The 21,001-nt window shown below is 22.1% G+C and overlaps 4 protein-coding genes across 4 annotated transcripts; 2 read left to right on the forward strand and 2 right to left on the reverse strand.

The window, feature by feature from the left end:
• Positions 1–12,484: 12,484 nt before the first annotated feature.
• Positions 12,485–14,238, reverse strand: TrAtP1_008029 (uncharacterized protein). Its single transcript, XM_066113760.1, has 3 exons — positions 13,543–14,238; positions 13,024–13,489; positions 12,485–12,929 (listed from the first exon to the last, which is right to left on the reverse strand). The coding sequence occupies exons 1-3, from the start codon at positions 14,202–14,204 to the stop codon at positions 12,543–12,545; spliced, it is 1,515 nt and encodes a 504-aa protein (XP_065969848.1). The 5' UTR covers positions 14,205–14,238; the 3' UTR covers positions 12,485–12,542.
• A 407-nt stretch (positions 14,239–14,645) lies between these two features.
• On the forward strand, positions 14,646–16,591 carry TrAtP1_008030 (uncharacterized protein). The gene is made up of 4 exons (XM_014086467.2): positions 14,646–14,965; positions 15,023–15,123; positions 15,185–16,190; positions 16,247–16,591. Exons 1-4 carry the CDS (start codon positions 14,735–14,737, stop codon positions 16,451–16,453), a joined length of 1,545 nt encoding a protein of 514 aa, XP_013941942.1. The 5' UTR covers positions 14,646–14,734; the 3' UTR covers positions 16,454–16,591.
• Positions 16,592–16,852: 261 nt separating this feature from the next.
• Positions 16,853–19,208, forward strand: TrAtP1_008031 (uncharacterized protein). Its single transcript, XM_014086468.2, has 5 exons — positions 16,853–17,012; positions 17,071–17,320; positions 17,385–17,623; positions 17,690–18,537; positions 18,611–19,208. The coding sequence occupies exons 1-5, from the start codon at positions 16,997–16,999 to the stop codon at positions 19,073–19,075; spliced, it is 1,818 nt and encodes a 605-aa protein (XP_013941943.1). The 5' UTR covers positions 16,853–16,996; the 3' UTR covers positions 19,076–19,208.
• TrAtP1_008032 (uncharacterized protein) lies at positions 19,209–20,998 on the reverse strand. Its single transcript, XM_014086469.2, has 3 exons — positions 20,338–20,998; positions 20,041–20,276; positions 19,209–19,974 (listed from the first exon to the last, which is right to left on the reverse strand). Exons 1-3 carry the CDS (start codon positions 20,603–20,605, stop codon positions 19,330–19,332), a joined length of 1,149 nt encoding a protein of 382 aa, XP_013941944.2. The 5' UTR covers positions 20,606–20,998; the 3' UTR covers positions 19,209–19,329.
• Between the last annotated feature and the right edge of the window lie 3 nt (positions 20,999–21,001).

The following is a 21,001-nucleotide window of genomic DNA, read 5'->3' on the forward strand; positions in this document are numbered from 1 at the left end:
TAATAAAGTTTTATTATTATTTTAAATATAAAAAACTTTAATTAATAATATTATTATTTTTAATTTTTAATTTTTTAATAATAATTAATATAATTTATTTTTATTTAAAATAATATTTATTATTTTATTATTTTTATATATATAATATTAATTATTATAATAAATAATTTAATATATAAAATTATAATTAATAATTTTTTTATAAATTTTTATATAATTTTATTATTAAATATTTTTTTTTAATTAATATAATTTAAAATATTTTTTTAAAATATAATTACTTATTTTATTATAATTAAAATACTTAATTTTATATTATTTAATTATATTTTAATTTATTAATTTTAAATAAATTAAATCTTTAAATTATATATTATTATTTTATTATTATTTTTTTCAATTTATATAATAATTTTTATTATATTATTTTTATATTTTTTTATTATTTTTATTATTTTTCTTTAAGTAAAATTTATATAATAAATTATTAATATTAATAATTTATTATTAAAATTAACTTAAGATTTTTTTTTTTATATTTATAAATTTCTTTTTAATTTTATATTTTAATTTATTATAAAAGATTTTTTTAAAAAGTTTTTTTTTATTTAAATTAAAAAATTATTTTATTAAATTTAATAATATATATAATATATTTACTTTATTATTTAAATTTAATTATTTTATTTTTTTAAAATTTTTTATTTTTTTAAATTTAAAAATATTTTAATAATTTTATTTTTAAATATTTAATAACTTAAATATATTTTAGTTTTTTTTTTATATTTATAAGTTTATTAATTTTATAATTTTTTAAAATAAATTAAAATAAATTCTATATAATATTTTTAAAATAAGTTATTATAAAAAAAACTTTTTTTTTAAAATAAATTTATAAAAAATAATAAAAATAATATTATATATTTATAATAAAAAAATAAAGCTTTTTAAATTTACTTATATAAAAGCTTAAATATTTAAGCTTTAGAATTTTTCTTTAATTATAATACTTTTTTTTATTTTTTATAAATTAAATAAAATATTATTATAATCTATTTTTTTATAAAATAAAAAAAATATAATATTTATTATTAAATATATTATATAAGTTATATAATTAATAAATAAAATATAACTTATATTTAATATTATTATATATTAATAATTAATTATTTAAGTTATTTAATAAGTATATATATTATTAATTTATATAATAAATTATTTTATAAAAACTATTATAATTTCTTAGTTTTTTATTATAAAAATTACTTATATATATTAATTTAATATATAAAATTACTTTTATTAGTTAATTTTCTTTTAATTAATTATTTATTTTAAGGTTATTTTAGAGTATATATTATATTATAGTTCTTAAGAATTAAATTATAATACTATTATTTTCCTTTTTTAAATTTATTAATTTTAGCTTAGTTAATAATTTACTTTTATAACTAGTTTAATTTAAGAATTATTATTATTATTTTATTATTTTCTTTTATTATTTATTATTTATTATAATTAATTATAAAGTTATTTTACTATTATAAAATTACTTTATTATATTATAAGTAATACTAATTTTAATATCTTAAGTAAAATATATTACTTTTTTTATAAAATTAATCTTTTAGGAAAAAAATAATATAATATTAATATTAAAGTCTTATATTATTATAATAGTACTTAGTAATTAAAAGATTTCTTTTATTTTATAAAAAGAAATTATTAAAGCCTTTTATATTTACTAGTTTTTATATAAGTAATTTTTTTATTACTTTAATATTATATTAAGTTATTAGTAAAAAACTTTATTTTTAATATAAAAATTTTATTTTAAATTTTATAAGTAATTTTAATAATTTAATATTATTAATATTATTAAATTTAATAAAACTAAATATAATATTTTTTTTAAATATTTTTATTTACTTAATTATTAAACTAAAAGCTAAGTATAATTTTTTATTATATTAGTTATTATAAGTTTTTTAAATTTATATAATTATATTAAAAATAAATTTTAATAAATAATTTAATTTATATATTATAAAATATATATTAAATATATAATAAAAGAAAATAATATTAATAATAATAATAAAATATAAAAATTAAAAATTTAATAATAAATTATAATAATAAATAGTTTATTTTTTTATATTTAAAAGAAATTAATATAAAATTATTTAATTTATATAAATATAATAATTTTAATAGTTTTTAATAAAATATATATTATAATTTTATTAATAATTATATTATTATTTTTATAAATATTTAATATATATTATATTAAAATATTATTAAATATTTTATTAATTTAATAAAGTTTTATTATTATTTTAAATATATAATTTTTTAATTAATAATATTATTATTTTTAATTTTTAATTTTTTAATAATAATTAATATAATTTATTTTTATATATAATATTAATTATTATAATAAATAATTTAATATATTAAATTATTTAAATTTATTTTTAATATAATTATATAAGTTTAAAAAAATTATAATAATTAATATAAAAAATTATATTTAATTTTTAATTTAATAATTAAATAAATAAAAATATTTAAAAAATATATTATATTTAATTTTATTAAGTTTAAATATATTAATAATATTAAATTATTAAAATTACTTATAAAATTTAAAATAAAGTTTTTATATTAAAAATAAAGTTTTTTATTAATAATTTAATATAATACTTAAATAATAAAAAAATTACTTATATAAAAGCTAATTTATAAATATAAAAAACTTTAATAATTTCTTAAAAAAACAAAAGAAATTAATTATTAAGTATAATTTAAAATATTAAATATTATTATTATATATAAAACTTTAATTTTAATAAAAAAAGCTATTATTTAATATAATAAAGTAATTTTATATTAATAAAATAATTTTATAATTAATTATAATTTTTTATATAAAATAATAATTAAAAAAAAACTAGAAAAATAAATAATTATTAAACTTAAATTATTATAATAAATAATTAAAACTTAACTTAATAATTAAATTAAAATTAAAAAAGCTAAAATATTTATAATTAAATATAATAAGTAAAAAAAAAAAAAAAAGTAATTAAATTTAATAAATATATAATAAAAGAAAATAATAATAATAATATTAAAATATTAAAAAAAAGTTTAATAATAAATTGTAATAATAAGTAATTTATTTTTTATATTTAAGAAAAAGCTTTTTAAGTTTATTTATATAATATTTTAAATATTTAAGTTTTTTTTATTATAATATTTTTTTTATAAGTTAAATAAAATATTAAATTTATTTATATATTTTTTTAAAATATTTTATAAAATTATTATTATTAAGTTTATTTTAATTTAATTTTTTTTATAAAATTATTATTTTAAAAATTAATAAAAATTTTATTTTATTAATTATTTTTATTATTATTTAATTATTAAATATAATATTTATTTAAATAAAAGTTATTAATATATAAAAATTTAATTTTTAATTTTTATATTATTATTATAAAATATAAGAGTTTTAGAAAATAAATATATATATTTATATAATTAATAAATAATATTTAACTTATATTTAATATTATTAATATATATTAATAATTAATTATTTAAATTATTTAATAAATATATTTTATTTAACTTATATAATAAATTATTTTATAAAAACTAGTATAATTTATTAATTTAATATTCTAAGAATTATTTATATATATTAGTTTAATATATAAAACTACTAGTAAGTTATTAAATCTTTTTTTAATTAGTTATATATTCTAAGGTTAACCTAAGGTATTTATTATATTTTTTTTTTAAAATTAGCTTATAATATTAAGTAAAACCTTATATTAAAAATATATAAATAATATATAATTAGTATTATTTAATAAAATAATAATAGTAAAAAAGTATATTTTTATTAAATTTTATAAAACTTAAATAAATTTATAAGTATTATTATAAATAAATAAATAAATAAATAAATAAATAAATAAATAAATAAATAAATAAATAAATAAATAAATAAATAAATAAATAAATAAATAAATAAATAAATAAATAAATAAATAAATAAATAAATAAATAAATAAATAAATAAATAAATAAATAAATAAATAAATAAATAAATAAATAAATAAATAAATAAATAAATAAATAAATAAATAAATAAATAAATAAATAAATAAATAAATAAATAAATAAATAAATAAATAAATAAATAAATAAATAAATAAATAAATAATTATAATTTAACTTTTAAAAACTATAATATAATATATACCCTAGGATAATTTTAAAATAAATAACTAATTAAAAAAAAATTAACTTATAAGAATAGTTTTATATATTAAACTAATATATATAAGTAATTTTTATAATAAAAAACTAATAAGTTATAATAGTTTTTATAAAATAATTTATTATATAAATTAAATAAAATATATTTATTAAATAACTTAAATAATTAATTATTAATAATATAATAATATTAAATATAAGTTATATTTTATTTATTAATTATATAATTATATAATATACTTAATAATAAATATTTTATTTTATTTATTAATATAAATATATATATTTATTTTTTAAAAATCCTTTACTTTATAATAATAACCTAGGATTTAAGAATTAAATTATTATATATTAATAACTTTTATTTAAATAAATATTATATTTAATAATTAAATAATAATAAAAAATAACTAATAAAATAAAATTTTTATTTAACCTTAAAATAAATATTTTAAAAAATAATTTTTTTAATATAAATAAAAATATTTTTATAAAAGAATTTAATTAAAATAAACTTAATAATAATAATTTTATAAAGTATTTTAAAAAAATATATAAATAAAATTAATATTTTACTTAACTTATTAAAAATAAAAAAAATATATTATAATAAAAAATAAAAAGAAATTCTAAAGCTTAAATAATTAAAACTTTATATAAGTAAACTTAAGGAATTTTACTTTTTTATTATAAAAATATAATATTATTTATATTATTTTTTAATAATTTTTTTAAAAAAAAAGTAAAAGTTACTTTTATAATAATTTATTTTAAAAAAATTATATAAAACTAGTTTTAACTTATTTTAAAAAATTATAAAATTAATAAGCTTATAAATATAAAAAAAATAATTAAAATATATTTAAATTATTAAATATTTAAAAATAAATTTATTAAAATATTTTTAAATTTAAATAATAAAGTAAATATATTATTTATATTATTAAATTTAATAAAATAATTATTTAATTTAAATAAAAAATTTTTTTTTAAAAAAATCTTTTATAATAAATTAAAGTATAAAATTAAAAAAAAGTTTATAAATATAAAAAAAAATTATTTTAAGTTAATTTTAATAATAAATTATTAATATTAATAACTTATTATATAAATTTTACTTAAAGAAAATATAAAAAATAATAAAAAAATATAAAAATAATATAATAAAAATTATTATATAAATTAAAAAAAATAATAATAAAATAATAATATATAATTTAAAAATTTAATTTAAAATAAATTAATAAACTTAAATATTATTAAATAATATAAAATTAAATACTTTAATTATAATAAAATAAGTAATTATATTTTAAAAAATTATTTTAACTTATATTAATTATAAAAAAATATTTAATAATAAAATTATATAAAAATTTATAAAAAAATTATAAATTATAACTTTATATATTAAATTACTTATTATAATAATTAATATTATATATATAAAAATAAAAAAAATAATAAATATTATTTTAAATATAAGAAAATTATATTAGTTATTATTAAAAAATTAAAAATTAAAAATAATAATATTATTAATTAAAATTTTTTTATATTTAAAATAATATTAAAATTTTATTAAATTAATAATATAATTAATAATATTTTAATATATATTAAATACTTAAATAAAAAAAAATATTATTATTAATAAAATTATAATATTTATTTTTATTAAAAACTATTAAAACTATTATACTTATATAAATTAAATTATTTTATAAACTTACTTAAAATAAATTAATTAAATAATATATTTATTATTTAATTATAATTAAAAATTAATTTTTAAAATAAAAATAAATATAATTAAATTAAAAAAATTTATTTTTAAAATATTATAAATAATAAAAATAATATAATTATAATAAATTATTTTATTTTAATTATAAAATATTAAAATTAATTAATTATTATAAATATTTTAATATTTTATAATATAAATAAAAAAACTTTATATAATATTATAATAAGTTATATTATAAATATTATTATTAATAAAAAATCTTTAATTATATTATTTATAATTTAAAAACTTAAGAATATAATTTTAAAATATATATTAAAAATATATAATAAAATAAAAAATATAAAATAAATTAAAAATATTTTAAATAATATTATAAGCTTATTATATAAAATATTTTATAAATTAAATATTATTAATATATAAAATATAATTAATAAATTAATAAAAAAAACTAAATTAAAATATATATTAATTAAATTATATTTAAAGTAATATAATAAAAAAATAAAATTAAACTTATAATTAAAATTATAATTATAAGCTATAAAACTATAATATAAATAAATATTAAAATAATTATTAATTATATTTTATTTAATTTTATAAACTTTATATAAGTTTTATATAAAATAAAAATTATATTTATTAAATTATATAATATTAAAAAAAATTTTTTTTATAATAATAATATTATTAATAAAAAATTAATTACTTTAAAATTATAATTTAAAAATAAATTATATTATTATAATTTAATTTTTTATTAATTAATAAATTAAATATAATTCTAGGACTTATATAATTATAAAAATATAATTTTATTATTAATTAGGAAATAAATTAATTAAGTTAAGGTAATAACTTAAGTTTATTAATTAAAATAAAATTATAATTTAATTAAAAAAAATTAAATAAAAAGTAAATATTATTAAAAAAATTAAAAGCCTTTTAGCTATTATTAAATAATAATAAATAATAAAAAAAGAAAATATATTTAATAAAAATAATTAAAATTAATAAAATACTTTTAAATATTCTTTTATAATATTATAATAAGTAAAATAAATTAAAAATTATATAAATATAAAAAAAAGTTATATTTATATAATAAAAACTAGCTTTTATTAATATTAAACTTATAAAAGTAAAAGTATAAACTTAAAATAAAAATAAAAAAAATAATAATCTTAAGAAATATTTAAAATTTATTTTATAAAAATTTTAATAATATAAGAAATTATATATTAAAATAATATAAATTAAAATATTAGTTTATATTAAATAAGATTATATTATTAAATTAAAAAATAAAATTATATTTAAATTTTATAAAATTTATAACTTAAATAAAATTAATTTTATAATTTTATAAAAATAATTAAAAAAATAACTTAAGCTAGAATATATATAAATATTTTTATTAATTAAGATTTATTTTTAATATAATTATATAAGTTTAAAAGACTTATAATAGCTAGTATAATAAAGAATTATACCTAGCTTTTAGTTTAATAACTAAGTAAATAAAAATACTTAAAAAAAATAAAAAAATATTATATTTAGCTTTATTAGGTTTAATAATATTAATAATACTAGATTATTAAAATTACTTATAAGATTTAAAATAAGGTTTTTATACTAAAAATAAAGTTCCTTGCTAATAACTTAATATAATACTAAAGTAATAAAAAAGCTACTTATATAAAAGCTAATAAATATAAAAGGCTTTAATAGTTTCTTTTTAGAAAATAAAAGAAATCTTTTTTAATAAAATAACTACTAAATATAGTTTAAAGCACTAGGTGCTATTATAATATATAAGACTTTAATATTAATATTATAAAAAAAGCTTTATATTATTTAATATAATAAGGTAACCTTATAGTAGTAAAATAACTTTATAATTAACTATAATTTTTAAATAATAGCTAAAGGAAACTAGAAAAAAATAATAATAACTATTAAACTTAAATTATTATAATAAATAGCTAAAGCCTAGTTTAATAATTAAGCTAAAATTAAAAAAGCTAAAATACTTATAAATAAATATAATAGGTAAAAAAAGAAAAAGAGTAGTAAAAGAAGCTTTTACTTTCTTAAAAGGGAAAAAAGGTAACTAGATTTAATTACTTTAATAAGTTAGTAAAAAGAATAACTATAATAAGTAATATAATTTATCTATTATAAAATATATATTAAATATATAATAAAGGGAAATAATAATAATAATAATAAAATATTAAAAAAAAGGTTTAATAATAAGTTATAATAATAAGTAATTTATTTTTTTATACCTAGGAGGAAATAAATATTTTTATTATTAGTAAAATACTTTATTATATTTATATTTAAGAAAAATAATAAGTTATAATTAGTAATAAATTACTAATAGCTTAATAAAATAATAAAAAAAAATTATATATTATTACTTTTAATTTTAAAAATTAAAAATAAGCTTATAAAAGTAAATTAATTTATAGTTTTTAACTTAAAAAAAGCTTATAATCTTATATAAATTAAAAAAAGAAATAAATAAAAAATTATATTTTAAATATAATATAAATTATTTAAATATTTAATTATATTTTTTAAACTTATTAATATATTAATAATATTTTAAAAAATAATTAATTTTATATTTAAAAAATATATTAATTAATTTATTATTCTTTACTTAAATAATATTTTAATTATTTTAAAAATTTATAAAAAATATAAGAAATATATTTATAAAGTATTATAAATATTAAAAAATATTAACTTTCTTATAAAATCTAAAAAGTATTAGTTTAAAATATAAAAAGTAATATTTTTAAAATATATTATTATACTTAAAAATATATAAATAAATTTTATTAAAATTAATATAATTTAAAATTAAAAAAAACTTAAAAATATTAAAAAAATATAAAGCTTTTTAAAACTAATAAATTATTATTAAAGATTTATTAAAAACTTTATAAAAATTATTATATTATTTATAAATCTTATAAAAAAGAAAAATAAATTTAAATAAAAAAATTTAAAAATTATAATATTTTAATAACTTAAGAATACTATTACTAGTAAACTTATTTTAATTATATTTAATAAAATAAAATTAATTAAAGTAAAAATAAATATTTTAAATTATATTATAAAAAAATAAATTAAATAATAAAATTTAAAAACTAATAAATTATAACTTATTATATTTTTTTTAAAAAAACTTTATAAATTAATATTATAATATTTTATTTATAATAAAAAATTTATAATAATAATAAAAGTATTTAAAAAATAAAAATATTATTTATATAAAAGTTTATATAAAATTAAAATTTAAATTAATTATAATAATATTATTTACTTTATTTTAATATAAAAGCTAATTAAATAATAAATTAAATATTTTAAAAAATTAATATAATTTAATTATAAATTTATTTATATTAAAAGAAAAAAAAATAAATAAATAAATATATTTAATTATTAAAAAAAAACTTTTTTAAAAAATCCTTAATTATTTAATATAAATATTATAATATAATAATAAAAAAAACTTAAAATAATAATTTTTAATTATAATATTTTAAATTAAAGAAAATAATTTTATAATTATAAAAATTAAAAAATATATTATTTAATAAAAAATAAATAATATTTTAAATAAAATAACTTTTAATAAAAAAATATTATTTTATAATAATAAAATTTAAATACTTAAGAAATTATATAAAAAAATAATATAATTAATATATAAATACTTATTATATAATTATAAAAAAATATAAAAAATAAAAAAATAAGTATAATAATATTATTATATTAGTAAAATTAAAAAAATAATTTAATATATTATATTTTATTATAATATTTATTAAAAAAGTAAAACTATTAAATACTTATTTTATAATAAAATTTAATTATTATTAATATTTATAAAATTATAAAAATTAATTTTATTTAATTATATTATAAAGCTATTAATATTTAAAAAACTAATAATAAAAATAAAATATAATAATATTTTTATTATTATTAATTAATTAATAAAAATAACTTATTTTATTTTTTATAAAAAAAATAATAAATATTAAAAAATTTATATATATTTTTATAAGATTTATTAATATAAATTATAAATTATTAAAAAAATATTATTTTTAATAAAAAAAATATTTATTTTTAAGTTTTAAAAAAAACTTATAACTAAATTAAAAATAAATTATAAAATTAATATAATATATTACTTTTAAATAAATAAATTAACTTACTTAAAGGAAATTAAGCTATTTAAAATAAAACTAGGCCTTAAATTAGTAACTTATTTAAAAAATTATTTAATAGCTATTATTATATTCTTTTTAATAATATTATAATAAAATAATTTTTTATTTTATTTCTTTACTTTTTTTTATATTTTATAAATATATAATAAATAACTTAACTTTTTTATAAGTTTAAATTATAAGTTTAATATTTAAATATTAAAAGATTTTATATATTTACTAATTCTTTTCTTTTTATACTTTAATATTTTTTTATATATAAATACTTTTTTTAATTAAAAAAAAATTAGTTATTACTTAATAATATAAGAAAAATAAAACTTATAAAAACTTACTATTAAAATTCTATTATATAACTTCTTAGCTTTTATATAACTCTTATAATAAAAAAAGTTATTAAAAATAATATATAATAATTTTAAATAATAGTAATAAGTATATAATATATTAGTAATTATATTTATAATTAAAATATATTTAGCTAAGGAAAAAGCCTTATAGTACTTTTTTATAAAAGTTATAAGATTAAATATATTATATATATAAAAAAGAAAAATTACTTACCTAGGAAGTATATTATTATAATATATAATAATAAATATTATATAATAGGCCTTAAGAATAAGACTTTTAAAAAGAAAGTATTATATTATAACTTAACTTTTAAGAATTATAATATAATATATATCTTAGGATAACCTTAAAATAAATAACTAATTAAAAAAAGAATTAACTTATAAAAGTAATTTTATATACTAAACTAATATATATAAGTAATTCTTATAATAAAAGACTAATAGAATATAATAATTTTTATAAAATAACTTATTATATAAGTTAAATAAAATATACTTATTAAATAGCTTAAATAGTTAATTATTAATAATATAATAATATTAAATATAAGTTATATTTTATTTACTAATTATATAATTATATAATATACTTAATAATAGATATTTTATTTTATTTACTAATATAAATATATATATTTATCCTTTAGGAATCTTTTACCTTATAATAATAACCTAGGATCTAGGGACTAGATTATTATATAAATAAATAAATAAATAAATTTCTTTTTAAATATAAAAAAATAAACTATTTATTATTATAACTTATTATTAAACTTTTTTTTTTAATATTTTATTATTATTATTATTATTTCCTTTTATTATATATTTATTAAATTTAATTTTTTTTATTTTTTTTTAAAAAAATAAAAGTTTTTATTATTATTTTTTTTTTTTACTTATTATATTTATTTATAAACATTTTAACTTTTTTAATTTTAGCTTAATTATTAAACTAAGCTTTAGCTATTTATTATAATAATTTAAGTTTAATAATTATTATTATTTCTTTTTAATTTCCTTTAGTTATTATTTATATATAAAAGATTATAATTAGCTATAAAATTATCTTAAGTTATTATAAAATTATTTTATTATATTAAATAATATAATATTAATATTAAAGTCTTATATATTTTAATAATACCTAGTGCTTTAAATTATACTTAATAATTAATTTCTTTTATTTTTTTAAAAAATTATTAAAGCTTTTTATATTTACTAGCTTTTATATAAATAGCTTTTTTTATTATTTAGCTTTAGTATTATATTAAGTTATTAATAAAAAACTTTTCTTTTAATATAAAAACCTTATTTTAAATCTTATAAGTAATTTTAATAATCTAGTATTATTAGTATTATTAAACCTAATAAAGCTAAATATAATATATATATATTTTTTTAAATATTTTTATTTACTTAATTATTAAATTAAAAGCTAAGTATAATTTTTTATTATACTAGTTATTATAAGTTTTTTAAGCTTATATAATTATATTAAAAATAAATTTTAATAAATAAATATACAAATATATAAACTTAAATTAAATTTAAAAATATTATAAATTAAACTTAAAAAAATTACTAAATATAAAAAATATTAAAAAAATATATATATAATATTTATAATTTTAAATTTAATATTTAAATAAAAGTTTAATTTTTAATTATTTATAATAATAAATTAACTTTTTTTATTTATAATTATTTTTTAAAAAATATTTAAAACTAATATATTAAAAAAGTAATATTAAAAACCTTTTTTTTTTAAAAAAAACAATACCTTATAATAAACAATAGCCTAGTAATATATTCTTATTTATAATAAGTAATATTTGCAATAAGTAATAATTATAATAATTATACTTTTCTATTTACATTTGCTCCTACCCAAGTAATTTTATTACACTTCCTGCCTTGTCTCCATTCTCTTATACGATTTTCATTCCATCCTGCTTTATTTATAACCCCTGCATTCCCCTTCTTATCCTTTAATCCCTTATCTACCTCTCTTCCTTGCCCATGTTGTATTGATCCTAGAAGGGTGCACCTTTGATCATCTGCTCCCGCCCACTTCCATTGCAAGCAATTATCGTCTTGATCACACGCTTGGCTACATTGCTCAGATGAATCGATATCTGTACCAGGTGGATTGTACGCATTGAAACGACCACCGTCCCAATCTTCACGGATTGGGGTTGTACCTGGTTTATGAAATTGCCATATATCAGAATATAACAATGGTCGCTATATGCCGATTAGCTTTTCAATTCCAGGTATTTTATTTCTATGCCAGGCACAAAGAACTCCCGGGAGCATGCCTTTGAAGAATATGACTTACATCGGATTTCCGTTGATTGAACTCCCAGCTGAACAAATCCACCATATCTTTCGGAGATGTCTTGTGTAGCGTTATCAGTGGCTGGCACCAATGCTGGTCATTGAAAGGAATTTCGTGAAGGGCATAAGGACTGAACATCGGGAAGTGACCATGCATGGGAATGCCCTGCTCCCACATTGCCCATCCCAGGACGCTGTCGCCACAGCACTCATCATCATGATTTAGATAACTGAATTTTGTCGAGAGCGGCTCATCTGTATACTCTCCAAATAGACCTGTGGTGCGCTGCAATAGAGTCTTCATGGCGCCCCGACTAATGATGTATCCAGGACCTCCATTGGCAAATAAAGTCCCCTGGTCTCTTCGTTTTGGATCGCGGCGACCGGGAGATGGCGAGCCCATGTAAACGTTTGCATCTGGATTATACATTTGAAGGAAACGGAATAGGTTATCCCAAAATATGTAGCTAGGATAACTATTAACGCTTTGGCGAGCAAAAATCTAAACGAGCACACTTACGTATCTGTTTCGTAAAAGACGTAAAAGTCTCTATTGGGCCTCATAGCCCACGCTCTTTCCATCATCGGTAAGAATTTGAACTTGTCGAGAGCCCATCCATTGATATGCTCCGTTTGTGCCTCAGTGTCTAAAATACCACTTCTTTGCATTTCTTTCTGGGATAAATACTCTCCCCACATCTTGAAGGTGGTGGCATTATAATGAGAGCTTGGCAGATCGGCAAGAATGTCAATAGCACGATGATTTCGAATATCCTCGCCAAGGTCTGAGAAGATGATCAGCTCATCTGGCGTAAAGCAGGCACTAGTGCTATCCATCTGCGCGTCTAATCTCTCTTTGTTATCTCCGTGACCAGTTTTGAGAACTGGCTGTATTCGTGACAAAACATGTTTCGGAAAGGAGCGGCAAATGTCTTCTGTTGAGTTGATGCCCGTCGGTACAGACTTGGGGAAAAAGTCGGTCACCGTATGATGTGTGAAGTCGTCGGTCAGCGGATAGGTTTGATATGGTAGGATCTCGGGAGGCGCAGGCTGCTCATGGTGGTATATGAAAAATAATAAAACTATCAAGCAAGAAGCAATCAAAATGATATTTTGTAGTTGTCGGCTATGCAAGACATGTGGTGTAAAGAGTGGCCGCGTAGGAGTTCTAAAAAGGGCCATTATAGGCCTGGTTAAATCAGGGGGAGAAGAAATTAAGGTTATAGGAGCAGGCTAACAGAAAGGCTACATACAGCAATTAATATACTACTAGTTTGATGGCAGTACGAATAACTATCTAGTTTTAGTAAATCCTGAATAGCTATAACAAGATGAATAATTTTTTTCAAATTTTAATATATAGGCGTGAATTGTTTCAATTACTACTATCTAGAATTTTAAGCGCTGGTAGCTGTATGAAAATGAATTCCTTTTGTTTTAAGTACATGGAGTAGTGATGATATCTCTTGCATTGGACCGTTTTTTGGGCGTTTTTACCTGGAAAGCCACAACGATCCACTATTCTCAATACGGCTAGGATTTCACATTGGACGGAGGGATACTGAACTCTATATCCCACTGTTACAAGTAGCTTACGTTATTGCCACTAACCTTCCTTCGTATCTTGAACTTATATCAAGCCCATCAGGTCCCCATCAATCGACCCAAGTCAACCTTGACAACATCCACCCGCGACTTGCGGATAGCCCACGATGGACCTCGATATGTTGCAGACTCGCTTAGGCGAGATTGCTCGCGCAACATCTTCGAATTTTCAAAAGCTGCCCGGCTCAGCTATGATCGTACGATATATCCAATCCAGCTACCAGAATGATCCCGTTCGATCCGCTATTGAATTGGTCCTTGTGCTGTTCTTTATCCGCTACCTTATGTCGCCCTCATACTCGACTCACAAGCAAAATTTTGTCAAGCTGCAAGAAGGCGTAAGATCATCCGCATTCTACCGATGATTCCTTCTCGCTGACTGCCCCTGGCTTTAGGAGATTGAAGAGTTAATTGATGAATGGACTCCGGAGCCAATTGTGGCCGATCGAACGGCTGTAGAAGAGATTGAGAATGAGAGACTTCCGGTTATCGTTGGGTGCGTGGTGCCTTACTGTATGCTGCATTACAATTCACTGACATACGGACTCGTACCATAGACCGACTGGGCCGAAAGTCAAACTATCCAACGGACGGACAGCCTTGAACTTGGCTTCGTATAACTTCTATAACTTCAATTCCAACGAACAGATCAAGGAGAAGGCCATTCAAACTTTGCGCACGTATGGTGTTGGCCCTTGTGGCCCTCCTCAGTTCTACGGCACACAGGATGTTCATGAAAAGGCAGAGTCGGATATCGCCTCATACCTTGGCACAGAAGGCTGCATTCTCTACGCACAAACATTCTCGACTGCAACGAGTGTCATTCCTACCTTTTGCAAGCGTCGCGACGTTATCATTGCCGATGCTGCTGTCAATTATTCGATTCGTAAAGGCCTAGAGATTTCAAGAAGCAACGTCAAATGGTTTAAACATGGCGATCTGGACGACCTCGAGAGGGTGCTCAAAGCGGTTGCAAATGAACAGGCGAAATCTGGTAAATTAACTCGTCGATTTGTCGTCACAGAGGGCTTTTTCGAAACAACCGGTGATGTCACTAATCTACCTCGGTTGGTTGAGTTGAAGGAAAAGTATAAGATCCGAATCATTCTTGACGAAACATGGTCTTTTGGAGTGTTGGGACGAACAGGACGTGGCCTTACTGAGGCGCAGAATGTAGATCCACAACAGGTGGACATGATCATTGGCTCGCTCGCAGGCCCCTTGTGTGCCGGAGGCGGATTTTGCGCCGGATCTAAAGATGTGATTGAGCATCAGCGAATCACCTCTTCTGCTTATACTTTCTCTGCAGCCCTACCAGCCATGTTGGCTATGACTACAAGCGAATCACTGAAGCTGCTACAGTCGAATCCTGACATTCTTGTTCAGTGCAGAGAGAGCATTCGGGCCATGAGAGCGCAACTTGATCCACGTAGCGATTGGGTCGTTTGCACCAGTTCGGCAGATAATCCTATCTTGCTTCTGGTAATCAAACCCGAAGTTGTCAATGCAAAGAGATGGACTGCCGATGACCAAGAGAAACTCTTGATGGAGTGCGTCGAAGAGGTATACAGCCCCTTATCCTCAAGGACATTAGAGCAATAATAGCTAACAATCACTAGTCACTGGCAAATGGTGTTATGATCACACGACTGAAGACAAGGCCTTATGTGAATGCTATAGCCGCTCCAAACGACTGGACACTCCAGCCAGCGCTTAAAATCTGCGTTACTTCTGCGCTTTCCAAAAAGGATATCGAAAAAGCAGGTATTACAATTCGACACGCCATTACGAAGATAATGCAAAAAAGATCAAACAAGGCTATCTAATATACGATCTCCAGGATCTCTTTATATACATACACCTATATGTTTTTAATTCTAGAATAAGACAGGACTTTGCTTAGAACTTGGTGTTTATTCCTACGGTAATGCTAATAATTGTTAATAACTCTCTAATAATAATACAGTTAATATATGTACATCTTGCTTTGCGCGTATGTGTGTAAGAGGGTGTGTGAGTATAAACGTTTAAGATTCCAACCCAATAGCTAGTTTTAGGATATGAAATGAGCTCGGCATTCTGAACGTATGTAAGGAAGGTATTTCAGCTACCACCAAGATTGATTCGATTCCTTTTTGGGTGGTTATCTAATCAGCCTAACAGCCGGCCCACCCAAGGTATGTATGTCTGCAGCGCACTCTAGCAGGCAGGATCTGGGGAGACACCTAAGACTTAGTTTTAGATTCAAGCCATCAACCTATCGCACATGAAATCAGCTTCCCCGGGAACCTGCTGCTTGTTTTTGCCCATCTAATTTGGATTGAGCCACTGTTGGTACATTTATGTCTCTTTCATGATTAACAGCTGATATGCCGCGACTGCTTTGTATATTCTCCTACCCCTCGCGGCGTAACTCATGCGCTAACTTTCATGCGGCTTGAAGCCACAGCGCTGTCATTGCGTCGCGACCCTCGACTGCTAAGAATTCCTCCATACGTGTCCGCTTTCTGTATTGCCATTGGCGTTGTTTGGCTGCTTCTTCTACCTCTGGACGACTATTCGAGACGAACTTACGTATCAGAGAATGCTCTCTTGCCTGGACAAGTGCATACTTATTTTGGAGGTAGCGAGCAGCATATATTCCGGGCCTTTAGGCACGAGGTAGATTTGCTTGCCGACAAGAATAATTATGAGTTTGTTGCCGAGCGCCATCTCCTGAAGATTTGGCGACACACATGTGGCTAATACGGACATCAGAGTCAACGATAAGCTAGAATCGATCCTGACAGGCTTTGGCGTCAAGGTTGGCCGACAGAACTACACCTACCACTCGGCCGGACAGAAATATACTGGGGAGAATGTGTATGGTATTCTGCAAGCCCCCCGCGGTGACGCAACAGAAGCTATTGTACTGGTCGCTGCATGGAAGAGCATAGATGAGCAGCTTAACCGTAATGGCATCGCGCTGGTGCTCACGTTAGCTCGCTATTTTAAACGTAAGGCGTCACCAGAACCAGAGCTTGACGGGGGTTGGACATTTTGAAGAAGCTGACAAGCGACAGGCTGGTCTTTATGGTCGAAGGACATTATACTCCTTTTACCTCCAGATAGCACAACTGGAACACAGGCCTGGGTTGACGCATATCACGACGCTCATGATTCCAAACACGTTTCACCATTGCCGCTCAAATCCGGTGCACTACAGGGAGCTATCGCGATCGATTACCCCCATGAGCAGCGCTACCATGAGCTTCATATTATTTACGATGGCACGAATGGGCAGCTGCCTAACCTCGATCTCATTAATTCAATTGTCAATATTGCGGGAGGCCAGATGGGTATTGAAACCACCGTACAGCAGATGACTGGCCATACCGATAGCTATCAGGATCGACTTCAAACGATGCTCCGCGGTATGCTGTATCAGGGCCTTGGATATCCCACCGGCCCCCACAGCAGCTTTATTCCATACCATGTGGACGCCATAACTTTGCAGCCTACCGGTGAAGGATGGCACGATGAGATGGCGATGGGTAGAGTTGTTGAGGGATCCTTTCGAAGTCTCAACAACCTTTTGGAGCATTTGCACCAGAGCTTCTTTTTCTACCTTCTCATGCAAAAGAATCGCTTCGTTAGCATTGGCACATATCTCCCCAGCGCCATGCTGCTGGCTGCCAACTTTACCATCATGGCCATCTTCCTCTGGGTGAAAAGCGGACAACCTACGGTCAAGGATGTAGACTCGGCCAAGGAAAAAAATGATGGGATGGAGCACAAAGGTGATGCCGCGCAAGCCTCCTGGAATCCTCTTGCAGTAGAACGGAACCTTCTCTCACCTCTTACTTTCGTTGCGATATGCCATTCCATCTCTGCCATTCCTTTATTTGTGTTCAACCATCTTGGCCTCAATGTGAGTTTTGATGCAGCCATCTTCTTTTGTATCGCTTGAATACCGAACGCTGAGCTAATTCTATGATTCCGAGACCCTGCCATTGGCATTCTTGATATTTTCCGTCGCATCTACTGTCCTTCCAGCTATCTTCTCTTTCGCTGCTGCCTCACTTCAAAAGTCAACTCTGCAATACTTTCAGCTTACCAAATCCTTCTCGCTGTTGATTCTAGGTGTATCCCTTGCTACCCTCAGCACACTCAATTTCTCTCTCGCCTTCCTGGTCGGGCTTTTAGCAAGCCCTCTCACCTTCATTCGGCCAACCAATAGCGTAGCTACCAGAGGCATTTTTGCAATGTTGTTGATAATAACCTCGCCACCAATTGTTATATTAACGACAGCGTGGACCAGTGGCGTTACTCTGACGGAAGTCCTGAAAGCAGCGAGTTTGGGTTGGAATGTGTGGGGGATGTATACGCCAATTGTCATCTGGTGTATGTGGTGGCCGGCCTGGCTGGTTGGTATGACGAATACCCTTAGTCCCATCTCCAAGGCATAATGGAATCATACGGGATATGATTTCACGCGTAGCTATTGGGAACTTATGCCAAATTCTTTTGTTAAATTATCGTAAATCTCTTGTTTCGAAATTGCGATTAGACATATCAATAATAATAATAATGAAAGCGCAGCAAGTTCATTAAGAGCCCAAGTAGTTTTAAGTGTGCATTCATGGTATAGGTAATATATAACCTCTCCGATAGCAGCTACGAACCTCAGTGACTCTTCTCTATGCTCATGCTTTGGCTACGCTTAGGCGGCCCAGACATCATGGCCAGCAGCTTCAATCCAGTTTCCTAACTGATTGACATTCGAGTCCCACTCGAGTAATCGTTGGCGCATGCTCTCGATCTGCTTCATATCAAGCACCTTCGGCTGCACCCAGGTAATGTGCGCAATCTGGCCTACTTGATCTATTGTTCCGCGAAGGAGGCCCAGGCTCAAAGCCTTCATCACCAGATGCTCAATTTCCTGCGGCTGAACCTTGGTCTCCTGGGAAATGGTTGCAAAGGTCATGGTCCGGTCATGGGGTGGTCTGCGAAAGACGGCTTCCGTCAAGGCTGCCAGGTAAATTTTCTGTCGAAGACTATCCGAATTTTCGTTTAAGAGCTTGTTCGACGCTATGTTATCTGAAAGAACATCATAGGCGGCAAGATCTCCTCGGTTGTAAGCAAAGAGAAGATCACGCAACCAAGCGTCACTCTCGCTCCGGCCCAGAGTATCCAGAATGGGATGCAGCAGCAGCTCGCCAAAATTATAAATGCTCGTGGATACTAGAGCAGCCACGCTCAGGAAATAAGCTCTTTGATGTCGTTCCTCGTCAGAAAGGGTGGAAAGATCGATGCAGGCAAGGTAAAGTAGGGCGGTCCGGTAGTAGTTTGCAAAGTCCATTTTGAGCTAATACAAAGCGCCATTAGTGACTGTTACTCAGGTGGCTATTTAAAATCCAGCAAGAAAGCTTACCTTGTAGTAATTGGCACTGGCATCGTAGAAGGCGGCATGGACGACCGACTCAACAGAGTCGAAGGAGTCCAGGATTTTCTCCGAAGCGTCGAGATCATGTTTTGCGTCTTCCAGCTCATTAAGACTTAGCTTCACCCTCGCAACTGCAACAGAGGCAAACACAAGCGCATCTTGAGAATCCTCCGTGTCCACTTTCTTTACTACCGACTGCAGGAATGCTAAGCGATCGCGATCGTCTGCATGGGATAATTAGCAGCCTAATGGCAATTCAAGATCCACAGAGAGCCGAAGACGAACCTTTGCATTGTGTCGCAGCTTTGAGCGCCAGCATCACCAATTTCAGTTTGTTGATCTTATCAGCAAACTTCAGGATGAAGACGTTATAGAAGGCGAGGCGTTGGGGGGCACTGCCGTCGTCATTGAAGAATTCCACGAGGGCATCTGTGAGCTGGTGCCATAGTTTGCGTTCCCAGAAGTCTTCGAAGTTGAGGATGAGCGGCTGAAGCTCCTCTGGAGCTGCGTCTCGTTGCTCCGCGAGAAAATCCGAGATGCTGTCGTTGTTCATATTTGAAGAGACAGTACCGCTGTCGATGGTCGTCCACGGCCCGTGGCAAGGGTGGGGTGTGCAGTGTTTGGAATCTCAGCCCGGCGGAGTGAGTGGTGAACAAAGGAAATCTGCAATGAGGTTTGTGTCGTTATGGTTGGCGTTCGACAGGAGGTGTTGACAAGTGCAACTTGATGGGTATAGCGACAGTTGCGAGAAGGTGGTTGAAGGTTGGAAGCTGGAAGTTGGTAGCGATAGTGCATACCTAGGTACCTAGCTTAGGTACGCAACGCAGCCTTACTCAATGGCTGTCTGGCAAATAACGTGGCAGCTAGCTGCCTAGCGCCAGCACCTGTAGCCTTGTTACTTGGGTAGGTACTACTTATGATGGAGGGGTCTATGCATATATGTACATTA

The sequence above is a fragment of the Trichoderma atroviride genome, chromosome 4, assembly GCF_020647795.1.
Source record: "Trichoderma atroviride chromosome 4, complete sequence".
Lineage (NCBI taxonomy): Eukaryota > Fungi > Ascomycota > Sordariomycetes > Hypocreales > Hypocreaceae > Trichoderma > Trichoderma atroviride.